Source organism: Triturus cristatus, chromosome 11 (genome assembly GCF_964204655.1).
Source record: "Triturus cristatus chromosome 11, aTriCri1.1, whole genome shotgun sequence".
NCBI lineage: Eukaryota > Metazoa > Chordata > Amphibia > Caudata > Salamandridae > Triturus > Triturus cristatus.
The window spans coordinates 874,205,162-874,229,106 of NC_140594.1; the positions used below are offsets into that span (position 1 = coordinate 874,205,162).

Here is a 23,945-nt window from a genome sequence, read left to right on the forward strand (position 1 = left end):
TTGCAAGGGGGGCAATGATACAAGAGATAGAAGACCTGGGAGAGGGACCGTCATAGGCTCCTACTAGACCGGGGGAGGGAGAACCCCACAATGCAATGTGTGACCGTGACCATAACCAGTACATTGAAGTAACAATTACAGAATAAGGTATGATTGAGTTGGGGTTAGGATCTTACCTGGCGACACTGGTTAAGTGGGGGGGGGGGGGGGGTTAACGAGTTCTCCAGTTCATTAAACACGGTATATATGATTCAAGACTGGTGCCACTCAGGATAGTAAGCAGAAATTGACAAACAGAACGGAAATAGCTCATAGTAGTTATCTCATCGTGAACCAGTGGATTTCAATGTTTTTGCAATGCATAATTGATGTAGTATTTGTTAAAATGGTGTTAAAATGGTCAATAAAGAAAAAGAAAAAACAAAAACACTTTGCAATAACAATTCTGTTTTGCCTTAGGATCTTTCACATCACTATTAATGTCAGATGTTTTAAGTACTTGCACCGAGTCCTAGAGAAAACACCTATATCCAGTAGTCTTCCTCATCTTTCAGCATGATGCTACGCGTGCTCGCAGAAAATACTAACATTTTATTCTCAAAGTACAGGGCAATAATCTGAAAGAAAATGTTATTACTTGTAGATTTTGTTCTGCTTCTTCAGAATCTTCATTAAAGTCATAAACATTTGAATAATTCCTGCTGCATGTGTGGACTGTGAGCCCTTTTCATAGATGTATGGTCCTTTGAATTAGAACATATCCAACAAAGAAGGGGACACAGGGGTAAGTTTAACGAGGTCCAATTTACATACCACATCAAGGCTGTGTACAAAAAATGGTACAAAGTTCCTCTAGGGTCATAAGGAAGAGAAGAAGAGATACTGACGAGTGTGATGGGGTAAAAATAACCCCACTGGTGGTGCAACGGAAGGGGGGGGGGGGGGGGAATTCCCCTTGTCGGAACTAGGGCTCTCACACACCCAGCGAGCTAGGTGTCATGCTTCATCATATGAGCCTGCCCCTCGTCAGGTCGGCGATGCAATACCGGACGGGCACCCAAACCGGGGCTCTTCACTGGGGATCTTTTGTTCCTGCCGGTGGGTGCAGTGAGGGTGAGAGGCCTAGTATGTGTAGATGTGACGGAAGGTGGAGTGAATCTAAAACAGGTCAGTTAGTCCTAATAGTCCATTTATTATGAAGGTAAACTACCTGGTTAAAAAGGGGGCGAGAGGGGTAATGAGAGTAGGAGTAATGTATCTAGCTGTGTATACCCTGCTCTCGAGTGATCAACATGTTTCGTGCCTTGAATGTTGTAGAGATCTGGGCACTTCTTCAGATCGATAAAATTTGCTATCAACACTGAGTGGATAAGTGAAAAATGTACATACCACTATGTCTGGTTGCTAACCTACACTGTTGTCAAGTATTTGCTTGCAACAGTTGCCGGAGGGTAAAATGGACTCCAATTGGGTCCAGTACTCTTTAGTAGCACGTAAGAGGCAATTTCTGTCCTGAATATGGATTGTTTGACTACAAATGAACAATTTAAAATTATAGCATTGCAACATATGAAGGGAATGCATGCCATGGGGAACTGTTAAAATTTTTAGGATTATCAATGAAGATTCCACAATGCAGAAATAGTTTTATAGGTATTTTACAACTAAAAATGATAATATATTTTTTTTAAAACAAGTATGTTACCAATAAAGTAGACGATGCAGAATAATTTTAAATGAGGATTCTTTTCATTTATCATGAAGGGATCACAACCCTGATTACAGGGAAAGTACAATTGTCAAGGTGAAGGCAACCGATCATCTTTTTGCCTTCTAATCAAAACTAAAATAAATCTGATTAACAATGTCCCAAAAAAAGAAAAAGAAAGAAATATTACCATGGCAATCCAGGGATTCCAGAAAGTGAAGGCCAGCATGATGTGAGCAGCAAGGGTGATCACAATAGCACACATTACCCAAACAATGTTCCTTCCAGTTCGATCGACTAGGATTCCAAAAAGGGGGGACAAAGGTGCCGAGATGATATAGACAACACTATAAATGTAAATACAGAAACTTGTTAACATGTTGTACCCCCAAAAAAGTGACTGTTTCTTTTCCCAAATTAATCCTGTATGTAACATAACTGTGCCTAATGTTCTAAAAATTCAATAATTCACTGTTTCATTTAGAGACTATTTTATTTTGCTTCTCTCCAGATACCTTTTTTACCAGAATTGTTTCCCATTCATTTTTTCAGAGATTGCTTGAGCCCTCAAAAATAACACACTAAAGTAGACATGGTGAAATTCCAGTTATTAAATAAATGCCTACTTTCAGAAAAAATAATTAAAAGAAATAAGTAATACAAAATTAGCATGTTAAGAGCTCCACTGAAGACAATGAAACGGCTCAGGGCTAATAATGGCTGGTATAGGCCTTCTGAACCAACATTCAAAAGTTTATCTTTTCATTTCTCGCTTTTTAATTTAGAACATTCTACCCTCAGTGGGCCTTATAGACCTTCTGCCTCGGCTACACCACTTTGTAAAGGCCCTCTCCATCTTATTAGGCCCATACCAGAGGTCTACAACTCTGGTTCAGGGACTTTAGTAACCAGTATAGCCCTTGGCATCAGGCTATAAGGCTATGTTCTACAATGACAACCAGCCATCTAACATGTCTCACTACAGAAACAACAGGTAAGAACATTCGGTTGATGAAGAGGCAAAGTAAAGGATATTACAAAACTAGCCAAAAATAAATAATGTACTTTAGATAACATTCAACAATAACTCAAAACGCAAGGGTCCACAGTCCTAGACAATACATGTGTACAATGTGCGATACAGTCGTTATTTGCTAGTACTACTTTATCTGTGTTCGCAACTTCACACAGTTCCAAATTCAATAGAAAGTTATAGCTCATCATGTGTGGCTCCAGTTTACAAAAGAAGTTTTTTTTACCTATGTCACATTTGCATTGAACTACCACTGTGCATGTCAATGAGTAAGATTGCTGTGGCTCTATTAGCTAAAATAGATCTTGTTAATATAGAGCATATACAAATGTCCACCACTGCCAAGGTCTAATATATTTATTTTTACAGAGTGGCCTAGTTCTACAAGATATTTTGGTTTCTGTGCCGTTATTCATCCTGAGAGTTTAGGGAGGGTAAATACTGATAATAAACATATAGATAATGTACTGTATTAACCCTAATGAATGTATGCAGAAAATTGGTTAGGTTCATGCAAACTTCCTACTCACTCACACCTTTTGGTTAATTGAGTGCTATTAAGAATATAACAATCAGCCTCATCTCCTTCTGATGATGTATGGGTACAATGTTCATGTAAACTAGCCAGTGTATAGAAATCTTTGCTGTGAAGGAGATTTTTTTCTGGGAAATTCAATACATTTTGGGTGAATTTGAAGTTCTTGAGTACTTCACCTTCGGGCTCATAATGGAACCTATTATTCTTTTTACTCATATGTCATTGTTCACCTTCTATCTTTTACCCTTTTGGAAATACTAAACACTGCAAGTCATTAAAACAAAAACATTTTGTTTGGTTTTTCACAGTGTAGCTGAATACCTGTGTTATTACTTTTTGCATTATTTAACCCTCTTGTAAGATTTGTAGAACTATTTTATGGTATACTTTGAAGGGTTGTCTTGCTTATGATCTGAGGCCTCAGTGTTTTGTTGAGGTTGTAGACAGTCTTCAAACAATATAAAGAAGATATAAACTCCTTTATTTAACTTCAGTTTCTAAACTTCCTGCAATTAACTTTGCAAAACTTAAAAATCATTGTGTAAGATATTTTCACATATAGCAACAGTTTTTTCTCAAAACTATAACTCGCAATCAGATCGGCTCCAGCTTATCCAGATTTTGAACAACCACCTGAGTAAAGCTTCCTAAGCTCTCACCTAATAGTGGCTTCCATACGTACTAATAGAACAGAGTGGCAAAACGCATAATGATGGAGGAGATCAAAACCGCTTTTACTGGGGAAAAAACTTTAAGATTGCAACTTAATGCCATTTGAACATTATGCAAGCTACATAGGCATCATCACAAATGGAAACTCTGGCTATCTGCAGTATCAGCAAGTCACGTGAGATAAGAGAAGGGGGAAGACTTGGCTGCATGAATGAGAATCTGCTGACTACCTTTGTCATCCATACCCAACAGAGAAAGGCAGGTTTGAAAGCATTCATTACATAAGCTTGGTTTACCTGTTGATTGCACCAGCTTGTTGAGGAGAAAATTTAAATTTCTCAATGAAGAAAACCCTGGAAAAAACAAAGACATTTCACCAAAAGAAATTAAAGCATGGTCTAAAACACATAAATGTTTGTAAAAGAGAAAACACCTTTTCTTTATATTTTGATTTAATATTGGTTTCATATTGTAAACCCTGAGAAATGCACTTCAAACTAACAAGACATACACAAAAGTACAGCAGATTGTGTATTTTTATTACAAACTTAAGGGTACACATTGGTGCTACTTCGGTTTAATTCTCCTTTTATCGCTGAATCCAGAAACAGACAGTCTCAGCTGTCTACAAGAGCCAATGTCATGAATGTAAAAAAATGCACAAACAGAGCTATAGGTCAAAACCTGCAACCTCTGGTTCATTTGGGTCCGACCCCTTCAACCATAGAAAAAGTATTGCTCCCATTCTTATCAGGCCAGAGGAGGATTCCAATCTCAATATTAGACAATGCCTATTAGCTGTATTGATCAGCCTGCCTAAAGAGAGACTCCTTCTGCAGTGCGTGGAAGGTGAAGGGAAGTATTGATGCACTGCAATGGAGCACATTTCTGCTAATTAAATGTGTTTCCACATGCCCATGAATGCTGCACCAAAGGTGATTTGGTAACTAAACATGATTCTGCAACGAAGTGGGTTTTCAACTCCTAAAGGTATTATTAGACCTGGCACCATTGGCGTGGGTCTCCCTTCCATTTTTTGCGTTGCCTCCTGTGTTTTTGCTATGTGTTTGCTGGTCTAGATACTTTGCCATTGCTGTTCAGTGCCAAAGTGCAAGTGCTCGCTGATGTAAATTGATTTAATGGATTAGTGATTCCATGATTGGCTGATCTGATTTACTTGTCAGACCCTAGTACAGTGCACCATGGGTGCCCAGGGCCTGTAAATCAAATGCTTCTGGTGGGCTTGCAGCACTGATTGTGCTACCCACAGAAGCAGCCTGTAAAATGTGACTCAGGCCTGCCATTGCAGAGCCTGTGGGCAGTCTGGGACTGCCATGTCGACTTGGCAAGTGCACACACTTGCCAGTTCCTAAACCTTCCCTTTTCTGCATGTTAGTCACTCCTAAGGTAGGTCCAAGGTACCCCTGTGGACAGGGTGATTTGTATGTGAAAGGTAGGACAGGGTGATTTGTATGTGAAAGGTAGGACATGCCCTGATGTGTGTGGCATGTCCTGATAGTGAAATACTGCCAATTTCATTTTTCACTATTGCAAGGCTATGTGTTTCCATAGGCCAGAATGGGTAGTTAGTTTATAACATCTTATAAACATAACTGGCCCTAGGAACCAGATAGGAAAATGAAGTTTAGTATGCCTGAACTCAGTATGTTAAAGGGCATCTTTTGGTGAGGGTGATTTTTATATTCGGTTTGAAAATACCACTTTTAGAAAGTGGGTATTTTTTTGCAGTATGCCTCTGCTAGGATTGTGTATTGCATGTCTGGCTTGTGAGTGACAGGAGCAGGGAGAGGGCTGTGGCTCCAGAAGTCTGATGAGTCAGTGCTGGGCTGAATGGGACCTCAGGGGAGGGGAATTCGTATCTCCCGACGCCCGAGACATCTAGACTTCTCACAAGGGCAAGAAGTTTTAATGTCTGTTTTGTCCCAAGGACAAGCAGACAAAGACTTGCTGTAATCCGATACACAGCTCTTCAACCCTGTTGGTCGAAGCCAGTCAATAAGTCTAAACGAAGTACCTGCCACTACGTGCTGAAATGTAGTGGCCTGTGATTGGCTGAGAGGGGGGCTTAGCTTACCCCACTGGTACACCTTTGCTTTCTGTCAGTGCCTCCTGGTCCGGGCTGGGCTTTGAGCAGATTATTAGCACTGAAAGGGTCAGTGCAAAAGTTTGGGTCTGCACTTTCATTTCCCCGGAGCATAAGACCAACATGTTGGAGTGGAGCTCGTAGTTGCAGCTCCGTGTGGTACACCCACAACATTGCCAGGTAACAGGCATTTTACTTTCTCCTCGAGGCTCTTTCATTCACTTCGAGCACTGCAGCTCAAGAACACTTACAGCACTGACATGCAAAAGGCTGGTTTATCTGCTTCTAGGCCCCTGCCATCTTGATCTTTTATTCTTTGTTCCACCCTTGGGCCTCATACGGCCCCAAGATGTCTTGTCACCCTCGCCTCCTGGCCTACAGTAAAGTGCCTTGCTTGCTCTTCTCATGCAACTCTTGCCCCTCCCTCCCTTCATGCTTTGCCTTCCCTGTGCACCCTATGTCTCGCCCTATGTCTGCCCTTCCTAACCCCTCTGAGACAGCCCTGGCCTGCACCCCTTGGCTTCTCACTTCTTATCTTATTGATGGCTTTCATTAAAGCTCCTTACTTTACCCATGTATCTTTCGCTTTCATATGGGCCTCTGGCCCACCCCCATTTCTGTCCTTTCACTTGGCCCCTCATGCCTCAGGTTTATTTGGTGGGCGCGGTGCAGTTTGCCAGCTCATTCTTCTGGGTACTCTGCATTTGTCCCTTCACCAGCACCAGGAATCAGAAGAGGGGAAATGAAAACAGAAAGGACACCGCGGTCTGCTTTTGTAGGCAGGCTTGTGATGATATGCAGGGCAAAAGTTCTAGAGAAAATGGCTAGAGGACTAATTAGCATATGCAAGGCACAGAGACAATCACATGAAGTGATTTCACAGCAAGTAATGTTACTAACTTGTGCGATGCATTAAAAATGTAGCATTTTGCACACCATTTTTTTTATATTGTTAGGCTTTGTGAGCTCTCCAGAATTGGTCCCCTAATTGTATAATTGCTTTACATAGACAAATATAATTATGCAGTGAAATGCTGAACTAGGTTTTATATTAGTTTTACTTCTTGTAAATCATGTGTTTTCCCAATCACATAGGGGTATGTAGTGACCTTTTTAAAGACCCTTCTTAGTTTCAGTCAAAAACAGCAGTTTTTAGTGAGTACATAAGGAATATGCTACTTACCAGTATGCATCTGTTCTTGGCATGTAGAGCTGCAGAGTTGTACACTTAGCATAGGTCGCCATCTGGTGTTGGGCCCGGATGTTTGCAGTTTGTTTTTCTTCTTGGACAGTCTTTGGAAGTCACGAGTTTGGTGACTCCTCCTTCGGTCCGTACTGCGCATGGGCTTCGGCTCCATCCTCAGATTGTTTTTCGCCAACAGGGAAATGATGGAGCGTAGTAATAACAGTGAGAAACCCATGTGTTGTATCTAAATAAGATGTGCTGGAACGGATACAGGTAGCCGGGGAGGCGGGTGGGCGTGTACAACTCTGCAGCTCTACATGCCAAGAACAGATGCATACTGGTAAGTAGCATATTCCGTTCGAGGCATATGAGCTGCAGACTGTACACTTAGCATAGATTATATAGCAGTACCCAACCTTAGCGGCGACCACCGGTATCCGTTGCAGCTGTTTGAAAAAGTGTCTTTAGTACAGCCTGGCCCACCCTAGCTTGCTGCTTGGAATGCACATCTACACAGTAGTGTTTTGTGAAGGTGTGCGGTGTAGACCATGTGGCTGCCTTGCAGATGTCATCTAAGGGTATATTCCCGAGAAAAGCCATAGAAGCCCCTAACTTTCTTGTAGAGTGGGCTTTAGGGGGAACAGATAATGTTCTCTTTGCCTTTTGATAGCAAATTTGTATGCATTTTACAATCCACCTAGCTATCCCTGATTTTGAAATGGGGTTGCCTTTATGTGGTGGAGAGAAGGAAACGAACAATTGTTTAGTCTTCCTGAAGGGTTGCGTTCTTTGTATGTAGTATAGTAACGCCCTTTTTACATCAAGTGTGTGTAAGGCCCTTTCTGCAACAGATTGGGGTTGCGAGAAGAAGACAGGTAATTCCACTGATTGATTGAGGTGGAAGGGGGAAATGACTTTGGGCAGAAACTTCGGATTTGTGCGAAGTATGACCTTACTGTGATGCATTTGTATGTAGGGTTCCTGTATGGTGAACGCTTGTATTTCACCAACCCTTCTAAGGGAAGTGATAGCTACAAGGAAAGCTGTTTTCCAGGTGAGAAACTGTAGCTCACATTTGTGCATTGGTTCGAAGGGCGGACCCATTAGTCGTGTAAGAACTAAATTTAGATTCCATACAGGGGAAGGTGGTGCCCTGGGAGGAATTACTCGTTTAAGGCCTTCCATGAAGGCTTTAATAGCGGGCACTCTGAAGAGTGATAAATGCTGCCTGTTTTGTAGATAAGCAGCGATCGCTGCTAGGTGTAGGCGTATGGATGAATATGCCAGGTTACACCTGTGAAGATGGAGCAGATAGCATATGATGTGCTGTATGGATGCATCTAGAGGGTTGATTGTATTGTTACGGCAGTAAATTACAAATCTTTTCCACTTTGCGGCATAGCATGCTCTAGTGGTAGGACGTCTGGCTTCCATGATGATGTTCATACAATCAGGGGGAAGGTTAAGGTATCCGAATTCTAGGATTTCAGGAGCCAGATCGCCAGGTTGAGCTGAGCTGGGTCCGGGTGCCTGATTTCTCCATGGTTCTGGGTTAGGAGGCATGGGGATAGATGCAGTTTTTGATGTGGTACCACTGACAGTTGTAGTAGCGTGGTGTACCACGGCTGCCTGGCCCACGTCGGAGCTACCAGAATGAGTGTGAGGGAGTGCTGTTGTAGCTTCCTGACCACTAATGGAATTAGTGGGAGAGGTGGAAAGGCGTATGCAAATCTGCCTGACCAGTTCATCCATATCGCATTGCCCTTGGACAATGGGTGTGGGTATCTGGCGGCAAAGCTTGGGCATTTTTTGTTTTCGTGGGTGGCGAAGAGGTCTATCTGAGGATGCCCCCACTGTTGGAAGAATGGGTGAAGAACTTGTGGATGCAGTTCCCATTCGTGTATTTGTTGCGTTTGTCTGCTGAGCAGATCTGCCATGGTGTTTTGTACGCCTGGAACGTGCTGTGCCAGGAGAAAGATGTTTTGAGGAATTGCCCATCTCCATATGCTCTGGGCTAAGCGGGAGAGCTGGGGAGAGTGTGTCCCCCCCTGTTTTTGGATATAATACATTGCAGTCATATTGTCTGTGCGAATGAGGACTGCTTTGCCCAAAATCTGTTTTTGGAAAGATTTTAGGGCTAGAAAGATCGCCAAGAGCTCCAGATGGTTGATGTGGAGCGATTTTTGCTGTGGCGTCCATAGACCTTGCATGGTGAGGTGTAGAAGGTGCGCTCCCCAGCCGGAGAGCGATGCGTCCGCTGTTAGAGTCACTTGAGGAACCGGGTCCAGGAACGGCCGCCCTTTGGAAAGGTTTGTGGTGTTCCACCACTGCAGAGAGTGATGTGTGCGGCCGTCCACCAACACCAGATCCGTCAGCTGACCCTGGGCCTGGTTCCACTGTCGTGCTAGGCACTCTTGAAGTGGACGCATGTGGAGTCTTGCATGGGGCACTATGAAAATGCAAGACGCCATCATTCCTATGAGCTTCATAAACACTCTTGCTGGAAGAGAGTGCTGAGGAAGGAATGTTTTGCGTAAGGCTTGAATGCTTGTGATTCTGGCTGAGTTTGGATAGGCAATACCCTTGGAGGTGTCTATAGTGGCCCCGAGGTATTGCTTTGTGTGAGATGGTATGAGGTGGGACTTTTGGTAGTTCACCGTGAAGCCTAGCTGGTGGAGCAGTTGGATGGTGCTGTTTGTATGCTGCACACATTGGTTGTAGGACGCGGCTTTTATCAGCCAGTCGTCTAGGTAAGGGAAGACGTGAATATGTTGACGTCTGAGGTGTGCTGCTACTACTGCTAGGCATTTGGTAAACACCCGTGGTGCGGTGGTGACCCCGAAGGGGAGAACCGTGAATTGGTAATGTTGCCCGTCCACCACGAACCTGAGGTATTTCCTGTGAGAGGGGTGTATTGGAATGTGAAAGTATGCGTCTTTCAGATCCAAGGTTGTGAGAAAGTCTCCCTGGCAGAGGAGTGGGAGGACTTGTTGTAGAGTGACCATGTGAAAATGGTCTGAGTGTATGTAGGCATTTAGAGGCCGGAGGTCCAGAATGGGTCTGAGGGTCTCGTCTCTCTTTGGTATTAAGAAATATAGAGAGTAGACCCCTAGATTTCGTTGGTTGACGGGGACCTGCTCTATAGCATGTTTTTGCAGGAGTGAAAGTACCTCTTGTTTGAGCAGTGTGGAATGTTCTTGAGACATTGGACGGTGCCTTGGTGGGATATTGGGTGGGGTAGATGTTAGCTCTAGACAGTACCCTGACCGAATAATTTGGGTCACCCATTTGTCCGATGTTATGGACTCCCATACGTGGATAAAGTTTTGTAGTCTGCCCCCGACCGGAGTGGAATGGTCTGGGGGGAGCGGAGGGGAGTCATTGTGCGGGGGGGGTGGCAGAACGGGTGTTGTTGGTTTTGCCCCTGCCCTTATTGTTGTCACCCCTGTAACCACCTTTCTGATTGCCCTTTGAAAAGGTATTTTGAGGAGGGGACTTGTAGGAGGTAGAGGCGTTATCGGTGGAGGAGCCTCTACCTGTGCCACGAAAGGACGAGCGTCGAAAGGAACGTTTGGAGGCTTGTGTTTGGAGTGCCCCCATAGACTTTGCTGTGTCTGTGTCTTTCTTCATCTTTTCGAGCGCTTCGTCTACCTTTGGCCCAAAGAGTGTTTCCTGGTCAAAGGGGTGATTGAGTATGGATGCCTGGACTTCAGGTTTGAACCCTGAGATCCTGAGCCAGGCGTGGCGGCGAAGCAGGACACTGGTATTTATGGCCCTAGAAGCAGTGTCGGCTGCATCGAGGGCACACTTAATGGAGGTGTTTGTGATTAGTTTACCCTCCTGTATAAGGTCATGAGCCTTGTGCTTGTATTTTTCTGGAAGGTGCTGCATAAGAGCCTCTAGTTCGTCATAGTGTGCTCTATCATATCGCGCAAGCAGTGCTTGTGTGTTTGCAATGCGCCACATGTTTGCAGCTTGGGAGGCGGTGCGTTTACCAGACGCGTCCAGAAGTTTAGATTCTTTGTCTGGCGGTGGGGCATCTCCTGAGGATTGGGAGTTAAACCGCTTTCTAGCTGTGGAGACAACTAGGGAATCTAGGGGAGCAGGGCCCTTGATGTAAGCAGGGTCTGTGGGTGCCGCCTTGTACTTCTTCTCTATTCTAGGGTTCAGTACTCTGGCTGTGACAGGGTCTTTGAACACCTCTGTGGCGTGCTTGGTGACACCCTTAAGCATGGGTAAAATGGAAGTAGATTTGTCTTGTATATCAAATGTATCCAGTAGAAAGTCTTCTTCTACTGGTTCACTGTGCATGTCCACCCCATGGTAGTGTGCTGCTCTCTGCACTAAATGATGAAACCCTAAGGAGTCCTCTGGAGGAGACGGCCTTGATGGGTATAGGTCGTCCTGAGGTACATTGGGTATATCAGGGTTATTGTAATCCTCCCATGGATCTGGGGTCCCTGGTGGAGTGGGATCCATTGGGGCGTCCGCCGGGTAATTGTCCGGATCCCCATCATCCGGATCTGGGGATGGGGCCGGATCGTAGTGAGGTAAAGGTGGCGGAGACCTGTGAGGTGGAGGCGGTGGAGGAGGTGGAGTGGGTAGGGGAGGCGGTGGTGGGGAGGGCACTCTGAGGGGAGAAGTAGCAGAGTCCTTCCTTTTGGGTGGAGGAGGAGGAGCCGGAGCATCAAGGCGTCTTTTCTTGGTAGTTAAAGTCAAAAGCCCAGTCTTTGGATCTTTGGACAAAGTCTTTTGTAAAGGGTCTGGTGTAAACAGAGCCAACGGTGTCGAGTCGTCTGTCGGCACCGGTGATTTCGGAACCGGGGGTTTCGATGGTCTTTGTGCGCCATGCTTTTTTGAGGTCTCCGGGTGTTTCGGCGTCGAATGATGTTTCGGCGCCGGAGCGTCGGCGCCGACAGATTTGTGTTTGTGTTTGGTCGGCACCGAGTGTCCAGGCTTCGGCACCGGTGGTTTCGGAGTCGAGCTGGATTTTGCAGTCTTCGGTGCCGGATGCTGTTTTTCGGCACCGGGTGTCGGCTGGCTCGATCCCGAGCTGCCATGAGACTTTGGGTGCTTCGACACCGGGCCCGAAGGTGGGGTGATCGAAGTTTTGGTTTTGGTTTTGCCCAGGCCGGCAGGCGAGGGAGTAACCTGAGTCTCTTTGGTTTTCGGCGCGGGGGTGGGAGGGGGCATAGTACTCACGGCCCGCTGCGCTGGTGTAACGTCCTCCACGTCGGAGTCGTCGGCCTCGGAAGCGCTGACGACGTCTTCCTCCTGCTCGGTGTGTGTTTGCCCCGAAGCTTCGGCGTCGTCTCCGAAGATGTCCGGTGGAGCTGCCGAGGATGAGTGCGCCATGGTGCGTCGAGCTCTTCGATCTCGGATGGTCTTCTTCGATCGAAAAGACTTGCAGGCGGGGCAGTCTCTAGCCTCGTGTTCCGGAGAGAGGCAAAGGTTACACACCTGATGGAGGTCGGTGTGGGGAAATTTAGACCCACATTTTGGGCACTTTTTGAACGGAGTCCTTTCCATCGGCCGGGACCGGAGTCGCGGAGGGCCCGAAGGCCGGTGTCGATGTACGGGATGGAGAAAAGTGCCGCTTCGAGAGATGAAGATGATGAAGGAACTCGAAGAATCGAGGATTTTCCGTCGAGGCTGGAACCGTAGAAGTTCGAAGCCGGAGCACGAAGTATCACATCCGAGCCCGATGGCGGAAAAAAACAATCTGAGGATGGAGCCGAAGCCCATGCGCAGTACGGACCGAAGGAGGAGTCACCAAACTCGTGACTTCCAAAGACTGTCCAAGAAGAAAAACAAACTGCAAACATCCGGGCCCAACACCAGATGGCGACCTATGCTAAGTGTACAATCTGCAGCTCATATGCCTCGAACAAGGTGTTTCATGTATATCTTGTAAAGAGCAAATTGTTAGGTGCTCCATTTCAATTATGCTATAATTCGTAAAACCATAAAACTGCAAAACACCACACTCCCAACATTGTTAAGAAATTAATGTGTCAGTGGTGGACAGTTCAACCCCATCAAGGCTCCTCAGGAGGCAAGGTAAGAGGTCTAGTGACACAAAAATACTGTGAGCCACATTGCAAGTTAACACAAAGGCATATGTTTGCCATTGGAAACAGTAATTAAAATGCTAGGTAACTGCATGGGTGTTCATACAGTTGGAAAAGGGACATACCTGATCTTCCTTCTGCCTTGGGCAAAACACAACCGTGTACCCTCTGAGTAGTGAGGGGACTCAGTCCACCCCGACTTCTGCTGTGATGTGTGTACGAAAGACATTCAATGTAAATCTTAATTTCAATTACCTGATGTTACCAAAGCCTTGTCTTTGAACTGAGGGAATTTATACGCTTTTCTGTGAACTACCAAAAATGGCTTTAAGGAAACATGGGGTGCTAAATGAAGGATGACCTCTTCAAGTGCCAGGGCACAAGATTATATCTGTAATAGGACAGGTGACTTGAGGCCTACAAAGGGGCTACAGGAGGGTCAGCTCAGTTCTCATTGAATAAGGAGATACCGTCGAAGTCACCCATAAAACAACCATGAGTTTCCCAATATACTGCACCTTTATCTAATTTACAGCAATAATTAAGCCTTGAAAACTCTTCATCACCCCTGCAAACACTATTAAAGTTTTGGTCAAACCCAGTGCCTCTGTGCTGTTTAGCAATATACACTTGTTTGAGGTAGTGTTTAGTAACGGGGTAAACCTTTATCCAAGTACCACCATTTTTAGGAGATTAGGAAACGGAGAACCAAGTAAACAAAATACTTGCCCAGGATCACACAATGAGGGTAACTGAAAGTGAGTCAAAGTTGAAGGTTCAGTGCCCTCGCTTGGCCGATTATATTTGAGCCACATTTCCTCAAGAGCTAGGTTAATAGTGTGCTGGTACTAGGCAAAATATGGAATGGTTACCTACAATGTACTGGCAGAGATGACTAGTTAGAGGAGCTAATATGGGTAAACCGTGCATGTGTGTATATGCAATGTATACAAATACGCACCTTAACAGTTGACACAGGAAAGCGAAAATGTTGAGACCCTAGGATAAACTGGTCTAAAGAAATCCTCCTCTTACTGTTTGGGATTGTTAGATTGATGGGGCTTCCCGCTCCTTGACTTCAATAATATGTATTGTTTTCAGGGTCCAAATCTTTGCAGAGGCCCATGAGTCTGTCCTTTGTGTTGTATTTGTTTTCTCTTCCTGGAGCTTCGGATTCTCTACAACAGCTACACCTTGCAATTGGGTTGAACGTTACATAAAGCAAATTGCTGATACTTTTACCACTAGGCAGTCAGGAAGACAGTTTTTTTTCTGCTTGAAAGAAATCACATGCAGAGCAGGTGAATACATGGAAAAGGTACCAGTGGAAGGTACTAAAGTCAGGAACAGCTAACAGTGCAAGCTTCTCAGAAGACAGTAAAACAATGTGAAAGTGTGCAGATGCTATGTTCTTTACGGCAGAAATCACAAAGGTACCCACTGTAGAAACTCTCCTCCTTGAGACAGTAACCATTTCAAGCCACCTCTAAAACCCTTATCTCCGTTTTTGCTAAACTACTGTGAAATCTTAGGTACCATTTATGTGAAGCATCATTTATTAAAATGTGTGGATGCATGCTAGTTTTTCCAAACAATATTCATAATGGAAAATCAATGTAACCAGTTTCAACAAGATTATTGGAAACATGAAAATAAGCAAGCACTGGCAACGCCAATAGGTCTGACTTTGGTGGTCAACTTATTAGTTTTATCAGTCAGTCAATTATCTTTATTTTGATTTAAAAAACCATAAAAGATTACATTCAATTCATATAAAAGACATCATATAATTTTCAAAGGGTACCCCGCCCGACAGATACGCGTTTGTTGAGAATCAATGTCCCAATACTAGACCTTTCTTCGATTTTAAAAAGATCAATAAATATACATAAAATTCCGTCAATAGATGCATTTAGTAATAGGATCGCATTTTAACAATAATCAATGGCTCTGTCCAAAAATATACAAGGTTCCATGGCGTACACCTCAAATAATACATAATAGGGCATAGTCCCTCTCATGCAGAACCAGCAAGCTGTAAGGTCAAGTATAAATTCAGATAAAACACACAGGTTCCTACAAATTTCTAAAATTTCAGTCCTATTCTCTTTCTTGTTAAGTCAACCCCAAAGAGGTATCTGCTCACACTACAAACTACTGCTTGTGTCGTATCTGATCGCAGTATTCTTGCTGCTTCATAACAGGATCTAATGCCCAAAAGCTGACAAATAGGTTTAATCCACTTCTTCCTGGAATATATATAAGCTGGGCAGAAGAATAACACATGCAGTTTATTCTCTTTTGCACCTGGGTGGCAAATAGCACAACAACCGTCACTTACATCCCCATCGCTACGTGCCCATTTTACTGTATTTGCATTTATCTGTAGAACACCGTAGCGGAATTTCAGATAAAGAGATTTAGCAAGCTGTGGTTGTATCTCATCTAAAAAGGACTCAAATTTCCCATTTGGTTTTATTGAAAGAAACCTTGTAGATAAAATAATTATTTTTCAGCTGTGGGAAGAAATATCTTGATTAAAAGCCCAAAAAGTCAGTTTGTTTAGCCCATCGACAGTCCCTGAGGGTTGTCCCAGAAGTGCTTTAGTCCTAGTTTATAAAACCAATCACGAACAAGGTTTAACCATGGCAGCCTTGTACCATTTTTTATTCTAAAAACTTCCTCAAGGCCTTCTCTATAATGAACAAGTTCATCTGTTGACCACAGGAGGTAGTTTTATCAAAGCGTGTCTTGTTTTGAACTGGTTATGTAAAACTTTATTGTTGCTGGAGCTGCTGGGTCCTAACCATTACAACAACTATTGGAAAAATAGTTTTTGGTCTCAAAGCACACATTGCCACAGTATTTCCTAGCACTGAACAAAACTACTATGTGTTCCGATACGCTGCTTGTAAAAGAGCAGAATGCTGACACTCACGGTGAAGCCAGTCAATAGATAGAATTTTCATAAAAACAAAAGGTCCTTCTTAAAAACACGAGACCTAATTAGGAACCCAATTATTAAAGAAAGTCAAGGAAGTTCACCCATGGTATATTTTCTTGCATTGGTGCAGATTCACAGCTTTCTTGTATTCACATGAAGGCCAGGAAATCATACTCCTAGAATATATTTGTGAACTGCATTTTAGCACTACCAAAAATAATTGCATAGTTTTGCTCATGCGAAAATCTGTTGAGCGTTTACAAGCACTTTTCCTCCAACCACATTTTTCCCAGCCCAGGAAGAAATTTTCCTTCTGCCATTGTCAGTAGTACATTTCTAACCTTTGTAACTGTCGGAAAAGTTTAGAGAAGAGCTGGTGAAAACCACTTAAATGTGCAAGTTAGTAGGTTTGCACAGACTCTAAAAGGCATTCCAACCTTGGAACCATTGCTTACCACTACCTTTAGCCCCAGTATGTAGATTTGCGGAAAGGTGGCAAAATAAGGAAATTGCTAGTATTCAAACCCTTATAAAGTATGAACCCTGATATAATGCGAGATGCTATTATCAGAGCTCTTATAAAATGAGATTGCTGCTATAGTAGGGGGAGGAGATTTCCTGTCACCTGAATGGACCTGGTCTGCCTTCAACAATGCTGTCTCCATCTCCTGCCAGGCAGCTGCACGGTGAGGACAGAACTGCTTTTGGCTGGGTACAGACTCTGCCTTCAGAGAACAAAGGATTTGTGTGTATAAAAAGAGGTGCCCAGACCCCAGACTTTTAGATCACTTCTGGGAAATCAAGAGGAACCTTTGCCAAGGAGAAGAGATAAGCTGAAAAGAGCCGGATAAGCTGAAGAAGGAATACTGCCCCTGTGCTGTTTGCGGTCTGGGGTTGGCCTGCAGTAGCTGCTCGCTGCCAAGGAAAGGAAAAGAAGGACTTTGCAGTTTGCTTTGTCACCTGCTTGAAGAAAATATCTCCAAGGGCTTGAAGCTGAGCTTGCCTCCAGTTCTGAAGTCTCAGGGACACAAAGACTTCCCCACCAGCTCCCCTGAATTTCCTTGCTGGGAATTCTAACCTGCAAAGAGGTGCCTGATGCTGTTTGGGAGCTCTGGAGACTGTTTGTCGCTGGGAGCTGAAAGATCGACGCAATTAGAAGCGTGTCACATCCGCACCGATTAGCGGCGCATCACCGAGGCACGGGGAAGAAGCGTGCCACATCTACACTTGGTTCCGACGCCTCGAAGAGCAACCAGGAAGAAACTTGGCGCATCCACACCGAGAAGACTGTTGCATCGCATCAAGCCGCCATTTTGTCGCATTGCACTGGATCGTCTCATCACATTGAGGTGCCATCTTTTCGCATCGTAACCAGAACGTAGTAAGAAACCGACGAATCCCCTCCTCTCCGGTAAGGAACCGACACATCACCTCCCCTGCGCTGCAGTAAGGAACCAACGCATTACCTCCCCCGAAGCAAGGAACTGACACATCCCCTTCCCTGCGCCCCTTTTGTTTGTTTTGCGTGACGCATCTAAGGTACTTTGTGACAAGAGTGTCGCATTTAGAACTTGCATTGAACTGAACTATTTCTACCACCTGAAAGCCTTATTTTTAATACTGTTTTGTGTATTTTTGTCGTTTGGTCTTGTTTAGATAAAGAATACTTATTTTTCTAAACTGGTGTGGTGTCCATTTCTAGTGTTTTCACTGTGTTACTGTATGTGTTCACAAATGCTGTACACACTGCCTCTGAGATAAGCCTGTCTGTTCGTGCCAAGCTACCAAGTAGGTGAGCAGGGGTTATTTTAAAAGTGTATCCCCTAACCCTGACTAAAAGCAAGGGTCCCTATTTGAACAAAGGTACCTACCTCTGCTAACTACAGACCCCCATTTCTAACAGGTATCCATGCACAAAGTGATGTTGGACCAAGGATGATTGTGAAAAAGTGGCTATTTTTCATGGTTAGCCCCCCTACCTTTGGCCTGGTTTTGATGTGGTTTCAATTGTAGTGCACAGGGTCCCTGCCAACCAGGTCCCCTATATCAGTGCTTCTTCCCTAAAAACAATTCCCAAATTGGTACTTCTACCCTATGTAATGGTACCCTGAGTACCTAGGGCCTGGGAGCCAAGGTAGGTCCCTCCTCACTGGGGCCATGTACCTGCCCTAGCAGCTTGCATGACCCTGTGAGGGAGAAAACAACTAAGTCGACATGGCACCCTGCCTGGGTGCCATGCCAATCAGCACTGCCTGAAGGCAGTGGTAAGTCACCCCTCTAGCAGGCCTCAAAGACGTAATGCAGGGTGCACTATATCATAGGTGAGGGCATATCTGAAGGAGCAGATATGCTCTTACAATACTGGGGTCCATTCCTTAATATTGTAAGTGCAGGAGAGGCCATAGAGAGTACATGGGCTGAAAACTTGACATCTCGAGTTCCACAGTACCATGATGGCTTCACTGAATACAGGAGTGTTGATACCAAACAACTCCTTTCAATAAATCCACAGTGATGCCAGTGTGAGATGTATTGTACCATGTGTCCCTGAAAACCTATCAACCCTGGTGTGGTCTCTGACAGGCTGTAGGCAGCCAGCCAACAACAGACTTGTTTCTGGACCTCTAGGTAGAGAGCCCCCTGCTCTCTAGGACCAGAAACAATGGACATCCTGGGCAGAGGGGTCACACCTCCTCCCCCAGGATGGGCCAGAGCTTGAAGAGGGAAGCTTAAAGGCCTGCTGCCTTTGTAATGAGACCCCAGCCTATGCCGATAGCAGCAGATGGAAGCCCCTGGTTTACAACCTCACTCAGAAAACCGGCTGGATAACTAAACGAAAAGTAGGAGGTGTACCCACCTCTGCCAACTCCACCACTAAGGTGGGGGAAGCGAAGTGAAGCAAATCTTTCAGTCCCGCCATCTTGAAGAAGGGGCGACCCCTCCAGTCAGGGTTAGGTTTATGCCCCCACAGGAGGGTAGCATAATGGAGGGTCTAGTCACCCCAGCTAAGGTGCCCATTGGCCTCTACATCTAGTATTTAGGTGGCTCCCCCAGACCTGGAAACTGGCTCTCCGACGACCTAAGTAGTAAGAAGAGAACCCTGCAGAGAAGACTGAAGATGACGACTGCCTTGGCCCCAGCCCTACTGACCGGTCTCCGGCATCTGCAAACCTGTGACCAGTCTTGCAGCCAGCGGCCTCTAAAAACCCTGGGAGGACTGCTGCCAATCTACTGTGGACAGCGGACCTGTCCAAGAAGAAACATACTCCAAGGACCCGAATCCAGGCGGATCCACGTCTCCTGCCCACTCTGCACCCGACGCCCATGGCAGAAGTCTCAGTGACTCACCTGTGCATTTAAGTGCCCCCATGACACAGCGTGTTTGCCGAAAGAAGGTTCCCCATAGAAAAGCATTGGGTGCCAAACACTGATATTGCACCCTGCACCTGGCCGCCCCTGTGCCGCTGGTGGTGGTGTCTGTTTGATGCTGCCTTGTGCCCCCTGCTATGGCTGGTGCTAATCCCCGAAGCTTTGCCCCTGCAACCGATTTACCTACCTGCAAGCAGTGTGGCTCAAGGTGCCCCAGTCTCCATTGGAAAGCACTGGGCTGAATTCTGATTTTGTACTCTGCACCTGCCCGCCCCTGTGCGCTGGTGGTGCAGTTTTGGTACTCTCCTGACCCTTGCCCCAGGCTTACTCTTGGGTCCTAAGACTGGTATTGTAAGTGCATTACTTACCCGTTTAATAGCGATTTTTTTCTTCTCCATAGGATAACACTGAACTGTGCTGAAAAGTTTCTAAGAGTCTATTTTACAAAGTGAAAAGTATTTTTAATTAAAATCTTCATTACCTTATTGCGAAGATCTTGCTCATAAAATAAAGTACAACCAAATTATAAATTCCTAAAATTGGTCTGGAACTCCTTCTTGAGTCGAGTGCCCATTATTGATCACTGTTGTGCAATAAATGTATTGCACTCCTCTGTGTTGGTACTAAGGCTGCTCGCCCATACTACCACTAATAGAGTACTTTGGGTTTTACATTGAGCCCTGTACACTTTTAGGAAACCCCTGGAGTCTAAGTATGGTATAACCATCTAGTGGTAATACCATATACAGATCAAGATCATACAATGATTTTGAATCTCACTGTGCTGTTAACCTGGCCCCCGAATATGAGCCACAGGAGACTGGTTGAAAGGAGGTTATCTGTTGTGTTAACATCTAACGGCCTCTCCACTGCCTCTTATATTGACCCGACTCCACTCCACACCTGCTACAATATGGCACATAAGGAGTACTGCAGTCAGTCTCCAGTGCCACACCTAGAACCTACATAGATGCTTCAAAGGGTGCAGGGAGGATGGCAACTAACTCATACAAGGAGGGGACCCTATAGTCTATCATGCGACTCACCCAACAGAAGTGGAACAGTCCATCATCCCAAGGAAATATTAACATCGCCCGAGCTGAGCAGAACCACAAATAATCCTCAGTTACAGATTTGCAGCTCCAGGTGTTGGTTGAAAATCGGACTCTGCCTAGCTGCAAGACCCCATACTCCCCCAAGAACTAAGGATGAACAGAAGGATGTGGCTTTATCTGTTGTTGATGGATGGTCCAAATGCATTGGCTCTGTCACAGAAGAGGGAAGAAGAGGACAGGCCTTAGTCACAGAGGGCTTAGCAGGGACCCCTATAGTTCTAAAAGGTGGGATGGAGTGAGAAAGCATCAGGGCTACCAAATAAGGAGTGTCTTGGACTACAGGAGACAAGCAGGAGAGATACTTGTGTGTTTCTTAACAGGAAATCATCTGGTAGCCATTTGCAGGAGCTGGTGATCACCTCAGATGACACCACAGTGGTAAAAATAAGAAAAAGGATAAGTCCCTACCTCATGTTGGCACCAGGGGTTGCAGAAAGTAGAAAGTGGAGCGTTTCTTCTACGTCATCCTTTTTTTAAGCTAATAAAGATATATAGGAAGCAACAATAACAGTAGCTTGCATTTCCGAGAGGCATTTAACAAGTGCAAGCTACACATGAAACTGCATTTGTGAGAGTCTCTAGAGAGGGTGTTTGGGTGGGAAAAAACCACCCCAAAAGTTACTAGTGCCAGCATCCCTGGTAATAAACGAGCTCTGGCAATAAGCATGTTTACAGGTGTATGCACTGCTCCCGAATTGGAGACAAATGGGGCTGATGTACCCATAGCAGGCTCGGATCCATCAAAGGGTACTTCACTGGAGGCCATGTGTGAACAGTAGTTTGTTGCTACCTGGGGTTAATAGCTTGGGGCTGAGCTATTTCAAAGAATTGTATTGTTTTGTATTGTAATTGCATTTGTATAGCGCTTACTACCCCTGACGATGCGTCAAAGCGCTTTTTCGGCGGGTAGCACGCTACTCCGGGACCCATAGAGGATTAGTATTGAATTAGTATAGTGAAACATGCAAGTAAATTTTAAGTGGTGGATATGTTGGTCAGTTATTTGGATTCGGAAGGATAGAAGAGGGAAGAAGGTTTGTATTTATATAGCGCTTCTAACCCCTGATGGGGTGTTGAAGAGCTTTTTTGGCGAGTAGCACGCTACTCCGGAACCCATAAAGGATTAGTGGTGAATTAGTATGGTGAAATATGAAAGCAATTTGAGTGGTGGATATTAGTCAGTTATTTGGAGTGAGAAGGATAGCGGAGGGTTATAAAGGGAAAGAATGGTTTGCATTCATATAGCGCCTGTTACCCCTGATGGGTGTTGAAACGCTTTTCTGGCAAGTAGCAGGCTACTTCGGAACCCATAAAGGATTAGTGTTGAAAATGAGTACAGTGAAATATGAAGTAATTTGAGTGGTGGATATGTTGGTCAGTTATTTGGATTGAGAAGGGTTGGGGAGGGGTAAAAAAGGATTGCATTTATATAGCGCTTGGAACCCTGATGAGGTGTTGAAACGCTTTGTTGGCGAGTAGCACGCTACTCTGGAACCCATAAAGGATTAGTGGTGAATTAGTATAGTGGAATATGGAATTAGAGAAGTGAACATGTTAGTCTGTTAATTGCCAGGTAGGTCGCTCCCCCCCCCCGCTGCAGCTCCACCTGCATTCCTGCTGTCACCGCCAAAGTCAAGGTCCTCCTCCACCCGCAGGCTACCACCTGCGCCTCATCCCTGGTGGCCAGTGGTGGCCTTAGGTTTGTATGTTTCTTTGAGTGCCCTTGTTGCCCCATTGCCGTTTTCTTCTGCTCTGTGTGCCCTTTTGTTCCTTCTGTGCCCCGCTGTCAATTTTTGCCTGCTGTTCCCTGTGCTCTTGAGTGCCCTTTTGTTCCTTCTGTGCCCCGCTGCCCATTTTTACCTTCTGTTCCCCGTGCTCGTGTGCCCTTTTGTTCCTTCTGTGCCCCGCTGCCCATTTTTGCTTTGTTCCCCGTGCTCGTGTGCCCTTTTGCTCCTTCTGTGCCCCCGTTGTGCATGCTCGTCCCCCTCGCCGCTCCCGTTCCCGCCGCTGCATCCCTTGCGGCCCCACCCCCCTCTGTGCCCCATTCGCTGCCCCCTGCCACCCGCCTCCCAGCTGCTCCTCCTTCCCACCTCCCCTTAAATGGCACGCGCCTAAGGCAAGCCCATCTGTGCCCGTCCGCGCCTGGAATGCACCCAGTTCCAGAACCCCTGGCCCCCGCACCAGCCATGAAGACCACCTCCGATACGACGCCAGCACCCTCAGTGCTCTCAACTCAGGACGGACCTGCTGCAGGGACGCCCCGAAGCGCACCCACAGTACCTTCCCCTGCCGGAACTGCAGCTTCTCCTGCATCAAAGACGCCGAGACACCCGCCACGACAGAACACAACCAGCTCCGATGCATCCTGATCAACACCCGCTCCGCACGCAAACACGCCGTCGAGCTCTGGGACCTACTCTACACAGCATCACCAGACGTCGCCTTCCTGACCGAGACCTGGATGAACGAAGCCTCCTCTCCAGACAACGCCATAGCCATTCCCCGACGGATACAAAATCGCCCGCAGAGACCGCACCAACAGAGTCGGAGGAGGAATCGCCATCGTCCACAAGAAGACCATCAGGGTCTCAACAAACCCCGACGACACGCTCAGCACCACTGAACACATGCACTTCCAGATCCACACGGACCCCAAGACCAACCTAAGAGGCACCCTCGTCTACAGACCACCTGGACCCTGACCACAATTCTGCGACGCCATCGCCGACTTCATCAGCGCGCACGCACTGACCTCCACAGACTACATCCTCCTCGGAGACCTGAACTTCCATCTGAAGAACAACAACGACAGCAACTCCTCCACCCGGATAGACAACCTCGCCAACCTCGGACTGGAACAGCTCGTCACGACACCGACCCACATCGCCGGACACACGCTCGACGTCATCTTCTCCTCAAGCCCCCACATCTCCTTCAGCCACGTCTCCGAACCCACCTGGACCGACCACCACTGCATCCACTGCATCCACTTCACCTTCCGGAAACTCGTCGCACATCATCGCACCCTACAGCTCCCCCGTCGCTGCTGGGGCAAAATCACCGAAGTACAACTACAGACAAACCTCGCACTCAACCTACCGACCAACCCCTCCAAACCAGACAATGGTGCGCGCACACTCAGACGATGGATGGACGACTGCGCCAACACCTTAGCCCCGCTGAAAAAACAAACCCTCAAAGACAC

At 45.8% G+C, this 23,945-nt stretch overlaps 1 protein-coding gene across 2 annotated transcripts in view; it reads right to left on the reverse strand.

Annotated features, from left to right (window-relative positions):
• MFSD1 (major facilitator superfamily domain containing 1) overlaps positions 1-23,945 on the reverse strand; it is a 166,860-nt gene that overhangs the window by 60,249 nt on the left and 82,666 nt on the right. For both annotated transcript variants that reach the window (XM_085634734.1, XM_085634735.1), the window contains exons 10-11: positions 4,248-4,304; positions 1,899-2,055 (exon numbers count right to left, since the gene is read on the reverse strand). In XM_085634734.1, the coding sequence (XP_085490860.1) occupies positions 1,899-2,055; positions 4,248-4,304 (214 nt within the window). The remainder of the gene's footprint in view (positions 1-1,898; positions 2,056-4,247; positions 4,305-23,945) is intronic.